Source organism: Neomonachus schauinslandi, chromosome 13, assembly GCF_002201575.2.
Source record: "Neomonachus schauinslandi chromosome 13, ASM220157v2, whole genome shotgun sequence".
NCBI classification, from domain to species: domain Eukaryota; kingdom Metazoa; phylum Chordata; class Mammalia; order Carnivora; family Phocidae; genus Neomonachus; species Neomonachus schauinslandi.
In genome coordinates, this window is record NC_058415.1 from 79677055 (window position 1) to 79689164 (window position 12110).

At 50.6% G+C, this 12110-nt stretch overlaps 1 protein-coding gene across 1 annotated transcript in view; it reads right to left on the minus strand.

Annotated features, from left to right (window-relative positions):
- Positions 1-12110, minus strand: part of CDK5RAP2 (CDK5 regulatory subunit associated protein 2) — a 177339-nt gene that overhangs the window by 46237 nt on the left and 118992 nt on the right. Inside the window, exons 22-24 of the mRNA XM_044920803.1 lie at positions 10397-10628; positions 6378-6500; positions 1589-2165 (exon numbers count right to left, since the gene is read on the minus strand). Coding sequence (XP_044776738.1) covers positions 1589-2165; positions 6378-6500; positions 10397-10628 — 932 coding nt within the window. The remainder of the gene's footprint in view (positions 1-1588; positions 2166-6377; positions 6501-10396; positions 10629-12110) is intronic.

A 12110-nucleotide genomic window follows, 5' to 3' on the forward strand; every position in this document is an offset into this window, starting at 1 on the left:
TCAGGAAGAACAAAAAAGAAACTGTAACACAGGAACACAAAAACGGGACTCTCTCCTCTCGACCGAAAGGTCAGGGAGTAATCATAATCCTAACAACCATTTATGGAGGGTCTATGACCTGTCAGTCACTGCATTAGGTGTTTTTTTTTTTTTGTATAAGTTAACTGCTCCTCGCAATCTCTGGACAAATGTAGGCACCTCCTCATTTACAGAGGAACGCGACTCAGAGATCGCAAAGTTAAATGGGGAAGGTTCCAGACTCAAACACAGTCTGCCCTCAAAGCCCACGCTCGGTTGTACAATCCTACCTCCTGACACCAGATCTGTCTCTTCCTGTGTCAGCCCACGAGTGCTCGTTGGCACGGAGTGAAACATAAATTAAGGAAAACGTGGCTCCTATTAACCGTGGCCACAGTCACCTGGCCCCCACGTGGCTTGGCAAAGATGCTGACCCTTCAGTTCAACGTGTTGCCCCTTCCCTGAAATGAGGACAGCACAAGGACTAGGGTGGGACACTGCGGGCCTGTGCACTGGCCATGGCTCGGGGCAGCACCGCCGGCATCCTCGGGCCGTCTGCTCAGTCACGGCAGGCTCTTCGAGCCTCAATTCCTCATCCACAGAAACACGTTTAAGGGGCGCCTGGGTGGCTCAGTTGGTTAAGCGACTGCTTTCGGCTCAGGTCATGATCCTGGAGTCCCTGGATCGAGTCCCGCATCGGGCTCCCTGCTCGGCAGGGAGCCTGCTTCTCCCTCTGACCCTCCCCCCTCTCATGTGCTCTCTCTCTCTCATTCTCTCTGTCTCAAATAAATAAATAAAATCTTTAAAAAAAAAAAAACAAAACACGTTTAAGAACACCCCCTTTCCGGGTGATTTTGAGGAATAAATAAGAAAGTGCCTACCTGGGGGTCTGACACGACTGCCTTTCAATAAATACAAGCTTCCCCCCATCTTGGTGTTTGGGGAGGCTTGAAAACATTCACTCTGGCTCCTGACAATTCAGAACTATGTGTTTGTCTCAAATAAGTGACGAATGAAGGTCAACTTTACAAATGACCACTTTTTAGTCATAGCTCATAAAGCAAAATTGTACATATCTATGCCCGTAAAACATGACCTAAGAATTCTTCTCTTTCTATGCAGGCTTATTTCCTCTCAGATGACCTGAAAGGGTAAAGATACGGAAAATATTTATATTCTTCCCACCCTGCCTAGGACATTAGTCTCAGTCCCACAGTAAGCGCCAATAATGGGGTCCAGGAGTAAACACTGCCGTTCAGCAAATGTGCCACAACTCACCGAGTGACCAGAATAATACCTTTGCCCTGAGTTCCCAGCCTGACGAGGGCAAAATCCGCTCCGCCAATTTCAGAAGACACAAAATGAGAATGTGTACAGCCACTGTTCTTTGTGGCCTCATGTTCACCTCTCCACAGGGCCCAGCTGCCCTAAACCCACCATCAAGCCTTCCCCAGTACACAAGCCACCCCATCGCCAAGCGGCATTCCCCTGTAGCTCATGGGCTCCGACCTAGTGGCAACACGGGGGAACTGCAGGCTTCAAGAGTGGGAGAAGCAGGGGGGGGATGTACCTGGAGGGTGAGAGATCTCTGAACTTATTCTGCAGGTTATGGATTTCACTGAAAAGCTCCATGTTCAAATCCTGCTCCTTCTGCAGCTCGTACTCCTGTTCCACTAGCTGCTGTCTGAGGCCCTCCAGCAGCCCGCCATCGGTCACCTCTGGAGCCAGCTGATGAAGGATCTTCATGCGCTTCACATAATGTACTTGGTGCAAACTTGAGAACGTCATTTCTTCTTCGTCATTACTACCCTTGGGCTTGTTCAGGACGTCCTGGCCCCCTTCTGTCCCACACAAAACTGTGATAATGGCCTTGCTGCACTGGGAGTGCTTTTGAAGCTGAAATAGGAAATTCCGGTAGCCCTCGAGCTCAGTTTCCAAGTCACAGATTTTCTGTTTTAAGTTTTCTGTATCACTTGAAGTGTCGACGTTCTCAGACTGATGGGTCCCAATCACACCAACTTTGGTGGAAAGCTGATTCTTAGAACTCAAGTAAGCAGCAACTGAGGTTGGGCTTGGAAAATCTTCAGAAGGATTCCCTTTGCACGTTGGCAAGATGGCAAGGCCATCGGGCTGGCAAATTTCAGAGGCTGCGAATCAGACACACTTATGTCAGTACCTCCTTTGCTGAAATCTACCCCCTCTGTCCCTGCACAGCCTAACAAGCCTCTCTGACTCCAGTCCTTCCTCTTACCTCTCAATCCACCCTCTTCCTCAGAGCAACTATTCTAAAAAGTGAATTTGACCATGATAACCACCAACGCCGAGCTAAAATTCATCAATATCCCCACTATGTTGAGGATTAAGGCCAAACTCCCTCTAACAGCGTCTGGGACCCTCCACAATCTAGTTCCAGGCAACCTACCCAAGGGCATCCCCTCATACCACCTCTGGAGATTCCCAGAATTCCTTGCACACACCAGGCTGTTTTGTGTCTCTAGGCTTTTGCACGTGCTGTTCCCTCTGCCTGGAATGTATCTGGTCCTCTACGCCTCCTCAATGAACTCCTACTCATCCTTTGACACGCAGATCTAATTCTCCTTCTGCAAGAGCCCATCTTCAAACTAGGCCAAACTGTCCCTCCCTCTGTGCTTCCACAGCACCCTACACATATCACCCCGGACACACACACCATGTGCTGGGTGCGAACGTAGGAACAACACCAGCTTGTTTATTTATTTACACAGCAATTAGTTGTTTGGATTCCTCTCTCGCTCCTTCACGGGAGGGACTGGCTTTTCACCTTTGCGTTCTCGGGGCCTGGTACGTACGGTACACCACCCAGACGGGAAGTCAGAAGGTATGACAAATACTGGGGAGGGTGTGAAGTAACATTAAAGAGCAACAATTCTAAAACCCGTATGACTGAGGACAGTCTTCGTTTCCACATCTAACAGCTTAGAGGCGCCGCGAGTCCCCGCAGTGAGCTGTTTCACTGCTGCATGACCCTGCCGGGGACTGTCTCTGGACAGCTGGTTCCGACTGCCACACGTGCGGCCCGGCTTGTGTGAGCCGTGGAGCCGCACTGCAGAGAGAAGGCAGAGCCCTGAAGTCGAAGAGATGGGGGACCGCACCCAGCTTTGCCACTTGCTGTTGACACTGCAGCTGCAGGCAAGTAATTTAATGTCTCAGAGCCTCAGTCTCCCCCCAAAAGATGTCTACGCTGCTTGTTGCGAAACTTCTGGCTCAGGCCTGAGTCCAGAGCTTCTGTCCTCAACCACATCCCACCCTGCCCATTGGCCAGGGAAAGCTCAGCTCAATATAAGGTGTGTCTAAATACTTAGGAGGCAGCAGAATATAGTAGAAAAACCCATCTTCACAATCCAACCAGATCTGGTTTCAAACTCTGACTCTGCCACTTACTAGCTGCGTGACCTCAGGCAGGTTACTTAACCTCTCTGAGCCTCAGTGGCTTCATCGGCAAAACGGAAAGAACAGCATTTACTGTGAAGGACTGTGTTTGCTGTGTTCTGAGGATCAAAGGGGACGGTATCTGGAAAAGCGTCTGGCACACAGTAGTGAACGAGCCCAACTAATATTGATATTCTCTGCTTCCCTCGAACTACTGGAAGATGGAAGAGGATGCCTATCACAGGAGGCAGGAGGCACGCGAGCAGGGGCGGTGGACCAGGGCAAACGCTGCAGAAGCAACCATATGGTTTGGACGACAGGGCCTGGGAGAACTCTCAGAGGGAAGAGCACACAAAAATCTTCGTCAGACTGTATATTCCAATTTCTGGGTTCTGTAACTGTTCCTCGTGGCTGTAAGCCCATTCTTATCTCTCTGTTCATGATGCAAACACCATAAAATAACTCTTTTTATTTTAGAAAGCAGCTGCTACATGACCTAAAGGAAGCATTCGTAATACAGCATTTCTACTGTACAAAATCTGTGATAGTCACTAGGGTCAGCGGTCCCTCGGGGTACAGACATGTCATTCATCTCCGCTCTCCGGGGTCTGGCACAGGGCCTGGGGCAGAGAAGGTACTCAGTAAGTAACTGCTGGCTGAATGAGCATAAGAGACAGACAGAGACAGAGGGAGAGATCTCAATAGGCTTCTTTTCTGGTAAATCACCTTCCAAGTCAAGGAACTATCTGTGCCTAATAACCTCATGATAATGGAATTTCCTGGCAAGAAACAATGTTCGTTCACTCAGGGGAATAAAGATCAGTTTCCATAATTTTCCTTAAGTAATCATCAGGCAGAGACAAACGTAGTAAGACCCACACAAATGTCCTTCTGCGATGCAGACTATGGCCAGCTCTGACGCTTAGCTACACACACACATACACGCATCTCAGAATGGGGTCGGGGGGGAGGATGGTGTGCATTCTCCTACCAACACTTAACCTCCTATTTAAGCTCTGCTCCTCACAACGCAACAAATCTAACATTTACACACTTGCCCCCAATCTACAGCAGCTTGTGATTCAGCAGCGGTAAAGATCTGGTTTCTAGGCTCCAGGGCCGGTATCCAGCATGTCTCACAGCCCGGCATCGACACAGCAACCTGATTTGCTCCTCGCAGCTCAGTGGCCCTTGATGAAGGGCCAAAGGTGGATCTTTCATTTAAAATCACTGCAGTGGAGGGTGTGGGAGAGGGAGGATCACAAGCTGTAGTGTACAGCGTGAACCTGCAGGTTTAGCAAGGCCTCGGACACACAACTATGCCAGGGCCCAGCCGAGCACCAAGCACCTCACCTATGTGAAGACTAAATGGACAGCCTTCACAACAACCCTATGAGGCGTCACTGGTTTCCCCATTTTACAGAAGAGGAAATTGAGGTTCAGAGAGATAAGAACTTGCCCGAGGGTCAGGGCGAGTAAGCAGCAGAGCCCCTGCCTCCAACACCCTGAATGCTGCCCCCTGATGCATCTATCCCTCTTGCAACTGCAGTCTTCCATATCAGGCGTGCATGCGCAAGAAGAGACCTTCCTCAGCCCTCAACGTGAGGGCCAATAACATCTGGGGAATCCCCTGCATTCCCTTCTCAAGGATCTATCAAGGAGCTACTGAAGAGCAAAGAACAGCGAAGGCGTCACACACAGTACCAGTTTTGCTGAGGGCAGTCACTGAGCAAGTCAGTTCGAGATGGAAACGTTGGGGGGCTACTGGGAGTGTCTAAATAACTGAGGGACTCAGGAAGGCCTTCCCTAGAAAGTGACACAGAAGCAGAGACCGAAAAGACAGGGCATCGATTAAAGGGGGAACATTCAGGCGGAGGCACCAGCATGTGCAAAGTTTTAGAAGCACATTCAGACAAAGGAAAGTTCACTAATGCTGGGGATTTGGGAGGGAAAGGGAACCTGCCAGTCAGACATGAAACCCTTAGCAATCACCTAGCTATAAACAAGAAATCCAAAGATATCCCCAGGACCATTTATTTGCATTAGAGGAAATACTGCAGTTCTGGAACTTCCTACGATTCAGCTAAGGGTACTATATTGCCTGGTCGAGTGGCTTTCTCCTCAAAGCCCCCAACATTCAGAAGCATGTGACCACATATCCCCTGCACTGACTAGAGGCCTTGGGAAAGCATACACCAGAACTCAGTGCTTCTGCAGAGACTGGCGTTCTCATAGCCACCCCCTGATAAATTTAGAATTCCTGAAGACAATTAGTTCTTACAGAATGAATTAGGTCCAGATTAAAGGTGACTCTTTTTTAACAAAGGCGGAGGGGGGTGGATCTAAGGTAAAAAGGAAAAATGTCAGCATGCGTTTCATTCTGGTTGAATGGGAACATGAATATTCTTTTATTATCCTTTGTGCTTATCTGTATGCTTAAGAAGAAATAGATCCCACTTGCCTGGGACCTCACTCATGTCCCTGTACCTTTCCCACTGAGCGACCTGACACGGCCCACACACCAGGAGGCAGCTCGGGCTCACCTCCAACCCACCCTCCTGGGCGGCGGGAGGCCAGCGGTGCCCGCCTAACCAGCCAGCACCCAGCACCACACGGAGAACTGTCAGGCTGCAGGGTTGGCTGTGGGGTCCCTGAGCACAGGTACAGTGCCCGCCAGCGCCTGGCCCACTGCTGGGGAGAAAAGCGTGACAGATGGACCGGTGAACTCAGACACGCAGTCTACTGTACCCCGCTCGTCGACCCACTTACCAGCTGGATGACCCTGGACCAGTTCTTTTTAAAAACCTCAGCTTCCTCGTGTGTTAAGTGGGAATAATGACCATGTCCTAAGATACCCACTGCGGGGCCTAGTAACAATTTTTCTATGAAACACCCCAAGGAGTGCCTGGCACACAGAAGTTGTTCAATACACATAGGGGTTGAATTCTGACCGGTCTCGTAGCTGGTGTGCTGGTCACTGTCTCCTTCCTTGTCTCTCCAGACACAGGGCATGGTTTTAATTCCCTTTTGCTCTCCCGGGCTGTCCTGGTAGGCTGCTCCCACAAGGGGCTGGGCTATAGGCATTCACAAAGAGAAGGAAAAATAAATAAAACCATAGACTTGAAACTTAGCCAAGCAACTGAGAAGAACACAAAGATACAACAGGGAAAATAAAAACACTGGGGAGGCAAAACGCAATTTATAAGATAAAATTAATCTATCGAGCTGCCATAACAGGACATAAAAAGCATAAATATACTGCAGCTTGTCTGAAATGGTTTAAGTCCAGGCTCTCAAAAAACTGTAAGTGAGAAAATGAATTCTATAGACTCACGCCCACTTTTCTGGAGAAGAGAGAGGCCTCAAGGACTACTGGGCAATTGCAGGAGTAGCACCTGGTCGAGGCACCCTGGGGTCTCGGCAAGAAATAAAAACAGTGGTAACTACATGGGCGCCTGGGTGGCCCAGATGGTTAAGCGTCTCCCTTTGTTCGGCTCAGGTCATGATCCCAGGGTCCTGGGATCGAGCCCCGCATCGGGCTCCTGGCTCCGCAGGGAGCCTGCTTCTCCCTCTCCCTCTGCCTCTCCCCCTCCTCATGCTCTCTCCCTCTCTCTCTCTCTCTCTCTCTCTCTGTGTGTCTCAGATGAATAAATAAAATCTTTAAAGAACAAAACAAAACAAAACAGGGGTAAGTGCATACAGCAAGCCCTGGGCAAAGTGCCAAGGCCTCTGCTGGGCTGAGGCACCTTTGCCATAAAACCTTTCCTCCTGGAAGTGTCCCTCCCTTCTGCCCTGCACTGGTATGTTTCATTATCTGCCCCTTCCCACTAGACAGGGAGTTCTCAGAAAGGAGAGACTATCTCAGTCCTCTCCATCTCTGTCTCTGTCCCCTACACCCACTGCATGAGGCTAGGAACACAGCAGGTGCTCGGGGAATATTCACTGAACGCATGAATAGATGTCTGCATGGATGGATGGGAGGATGGACGGATGGAGAGAAAGTGGGAAAGGAAGGAGGGAAGGAAGAGCAATACTGCCAAAAGCCCACTTATCTTGAAACCTCCACTGTGGTGAACCCAAGAACCTAAAGATCAATGGAAAATACCATGGGCTACAGGTCATCAGAAAATCCACATGGAGGGTGCCGAGATGCTAGGCTTTATGAGGCAAGTAAAGGGCACGGGCCTGGAAGTTAGGCAGGCCGGTTTGAATCTAGCTCTGGAAGTCAGTGGCAGTGTGACCGTAGCCAAGTCACTTTATCTCTGAAAGTGCTGCCTCATGCTAAAACAGGGATGACTGCTGTTCCTGCCTCAAGGACCATTAAAAAGATTCCATTAGATCATGTACTTAAAGTGAGCAGTGAGGCTGAAAAAATAACAGGAGCTCATCTCATTACTGACACAGGAAGAGCAAGACTCCCAGTCGCCTCCCAGCCCTGAGCCACCTGGAAAATCTCCACGTCAGATGCAGTCTCCCACCCCAGAATGCCAACTCTTCCATGGCAAAATCCCAAATAAGGGGACGCTTGGGTGGCTCAGTCAGTTAAGCATCTGTCTTCAGCTCAGGTCATGATCCTTGCTCGGCGAGGAGCCTGCTTCTCCCTCTGCCTGCCAATCCCCCTGCTTGTGTTCTCTCCCTCTCTCTCTCTGACAAATAAATAAATAAAATCTTAAAAAAAAAAAAAAATCCCAAATAAGCTCAGTGTCCTCCCTGAACATGCACCTTGCCCCCTCATTCTAAGGCCCCGGGTGGTCCCTCGGCACTGCTTCTCCTGCGGCTGTCCCCCCAGAGTGGAGGCCAGTCCCTGGCCATCTTTCCCACGTCCCCTGTGATCCCAGACCTGGAAGAGTGTACGTGCCTTCGCCCTCCGCTGACACCTCCTGGTCATGCTCTCTTCCCTAAACACTCCAGCTCTGTGGCTCATGCTGCCAGACCTCCAGCGACTACCCGCCTTGCTGCAGTCACCCGAGGTCCCGAATCCGAGTCCCCTGAGCCTTGCTGACGGCATGGCTCCTAACTGCCCTGTGTCTCCGCCCCGCTTTACGGTAAAATTCCTCAGAGCTGTCTACTCTTGGCATCTCTGTTCCTCTCCTGCACCAGCTCTCTGGAACCCGTGCCAGGCAGGCCTCGGCCACACCAGGGCAACAGCTCCCTCCACGTCACCAGTGATGACTCCCCGTTACTAAATCCCAAGGCCGATCCTCAGGCCTTGTCTTACTGACTCACAATATTGGATACAGCGAACCTGCTCTTTACTCAGCTTCTGGTATCATCCTCTCATGGCTCCGTCCCTGCCTCCCTGGCTGCTCCTTTTCCTTCCAACCCCTACTCACTGAAGCGTCCCAGGCTCGGTGCCTGGGTCTGTTCCCTGTGTCGCCAAATCTCAGAGCTTCAAATACCAGCGATGTGCTGACATTTGCTAAACTGAAGGCCCTGTGTCTCCCGCTGCCGACCTGGCACCGCCATGGGGCTGGTCAACAGGCATCTCAAGGAGTCCCAAACCAGACACCGGCTGCTGGTCTCTGCCTCTCCCACCTCAGGGCAGGACAGCTCCATCACCCCGATGGTTCGTGTTACCAGTGATCCTTTCGAGCACAGGTCGGCCTACTTCCCTTCAAGAGCCAAACACAGAACATTTCCAGCTCTGCCAGCCACAGGGCCTCTACCACACCTACTCAACTCCGCAATCCCCGTGCCAAAGCGTCCCAGGCAACGTGCAAATCAGGGAGTGGCACAGTGCTCCAAGAAAACCTAAAAACGGCCAGCGACCTTGGCCCACAGGCCGTAGCTTGCCCATCCCTGCTTTCAGGCTGAAGTCAGATAACATCACTCTGCTGCTCCAAACCCTCCATTTCCGGTCTTACCTGAGTGAAAGACAAAGCCTGAGAACGGCCTCGGCAGGCCCACCTGATGTGCCACGTCCCTGACCTCCTTCCGGCCTCCTCTTCCCCACTCCACTCCGGCCACATAATTGGCCTCCTTCCTAGTCATCCAACATCCCAAATTCAACGCAACATCAGGGCCTTTGCCCTTGTTCCTGCTGCCAAAAACGCACTTTCCAAGCTGACCGTTCCCCTCCTCTCCTCCGGGTTTGTGTTCAGATGTCACCTCCCCGGGGAGGCTCTAGGACACGGCGGACGGCAGCACACTCTACCCCGCTCCACATTGCCCACGCCCTCAGCCCTGCTTTCCCTTCCTCCTCAGCACCTGCCATCTCTCGCATGCTATCCCTGCTCATCAGCGTACTGTCTTTCTCCCCACAACAGGAACGGAAGCTAGACACAGACTTAGATCATCTGTTTTATTCACTATGTCCCCAGGGCCTAACACAGCAGGGTTTCATCAATACTTTTCGAATAGATAAATGAAAGATTGCTGTTGTTCTTGGTATTATGTGTTGCTGCTGTGTGCTTACAGCAGAAGTTCAAAATCAGGAGTCAACATATGTACTTCTGTGGACTCATGAACCCTCTGAAAACGAGGTCCAACACTACCTGTGTGCTCACCTACACTGCTCTGTGATAGGGTTTGGAATTAGACCTGAGGAAGCCAAAGTAATGGAGCCTGGACATTCTAGAAAACCCCACCAAGAGGGTTCTCACTTATATCATGATGCCATATGCCTGAGGCTTCCACAGACAAAGCCAAAAAAACCCACCCAGATTCAAGTCATCCCACAGCTGGGGGAGCTGCAGACCATCCCAAGTGAAGGGAGCGGTGAGCTCACAAGACCCGCGAGCACTTACAAGTCCCCTTTATCCACACTCCAGGATAAAATGAAAACAATAGATTCATTTTCCTTATTGTGTTCCTTTGAGTGTGTATTTGTCAAGAGTCAAGATTAATCACTGTAATTCATAAAATTTATACTCAAACTTACTGCAGTTCTAAACAACAAGTTTGACATTTCAAGCAGCTCTATCAGGTCGTTCATCTAGCTCACGGAGAATACATTTTTCTCAGTGCTTACCTTTCTGTACCGTTTTGTCTGGCGCTGGCCTCCCCTCCATCATTGCTTCAGCCAGAATTAATTTTTGGTGAAGTTGCTTATTGTGGATTTTAAACTCCTTCAGCTCCCCCTGCAGCTCCAAGATTTGGCCCTGCAGCTGGGCCACCATCTCCTGGGTGACAGGGAGCCGATACACATTTCCTAATGACCGGGATGGCTTTATCAGGATGGGCAGGCGGGACTTCTTAGCTTCCTGAAGAGACACACGCACAGGACAATGAATGCGCTTCCTCTGGTCACAGAGGCAACATTCTCATGCCAACCTCGTAAAACAGGATTCAAACCAGCTGTCCAGACTTCTGGTTCCTAGAATGGCATCTATGTTTATCTCCCAGTCTACAGAATTTGTGTCTTGGCAGGTCCCTCCTCTGACTGGCAAGTGCCAAGATTTTCCTCCTCGACACCCTCCTGGCCCTGGCCCACTGTCTCTGTGGACATCCAGATGCTCAATATATGGCAGTCCTTTCTCCAACACAATCTTCTAAATAACATTTTCTTGCTCCGTATCTATTTCCTCATTCCCACCCCTCCACCCGCTCCTCAGTCTAAGCCAATCTGCTAGTCCACGAGAACCACCCCCGAATGAAGTTCTCCGTGGCTACCGAGTCACTAAGCCAGTGGCCATCTCCCAGGCTCAGAGCTCTGGCCTGCCTACCCTCAACATCTTCATTTCCACTGGCTTCCAGGTACTCTGAAGCCAGCCCAGCACTCAGCTCCTTCCATCCACCACCCAAGTCCCCACCCCAAAGCTACGTCGCTTCAACACTCTCCGTCTTGGTGAATCACACCACCATCCCCTCGCTGCGCAACCCAAACCTGCGAGTCTATTGAACTGCTCTTTACACTCATCACCCACTCTCGCCACTCACCAGGCTCCATTAATTCCAGCTGAGCTCTTTGGACTCTCCTCACCCCCCACTGCCTCCGTCCAACCCCGAGCCATGGCTGGCACTGACCTAGCCATGGCAGCCACCTCCTGAGTGCCCTCCCCCACTCCTTCCTGCCCTTTCTAGTCCACTCTCCATACTGCGGCAGAAAAGGCAAACTTAACATTCCTCGCCTCTGCTTGCAACTACTGGAACACTTCCCCGTCTCTTTGACCAAGGTCAAAATCCCTACCACAGCCGCCATGCTGTACATGACCTGCAGCCCGAGTCATTGCCCCTCTGCCACCTCCCCTATTCCCACACACTCACCTTCTATCGGTTCCTCAAATGTCTGTGTTCCTTCCACCCCAGGGCCTTGGCATACACTGTCTCCTCTGTCTACAACACGCTTTCTTGCCCACCCCCACCTCTACCATAATCCCAATACATTCATCAGGACTCCACTCATATGTGTCTTCCTCGGGAGAATGGGCCTTGATTTCCAAGACCAGATCAGGTCTCCCTGTTAAGGACACTCACCACCCCCTACAATTCTTTAGGGAGAACATTAGTCCCATCACAATTAAATGCCTGTGCAATTATTTGTTCTTTGTCTACCTTCCACACTGGCCTATAAGCTCCAGGGTTCAGGAACTCTGCATTTCTTGGTCATACTCTATCCATAGCTGCCAGCACAAGAACATAGTAGGTACTCAACAACTATTTGTGGAATGAACATACAAACAATAACTTAAGAGGCCAGATGGGGGTGACTTTCAAGTGGGGAGAATTTTAAATACATTCAAAAG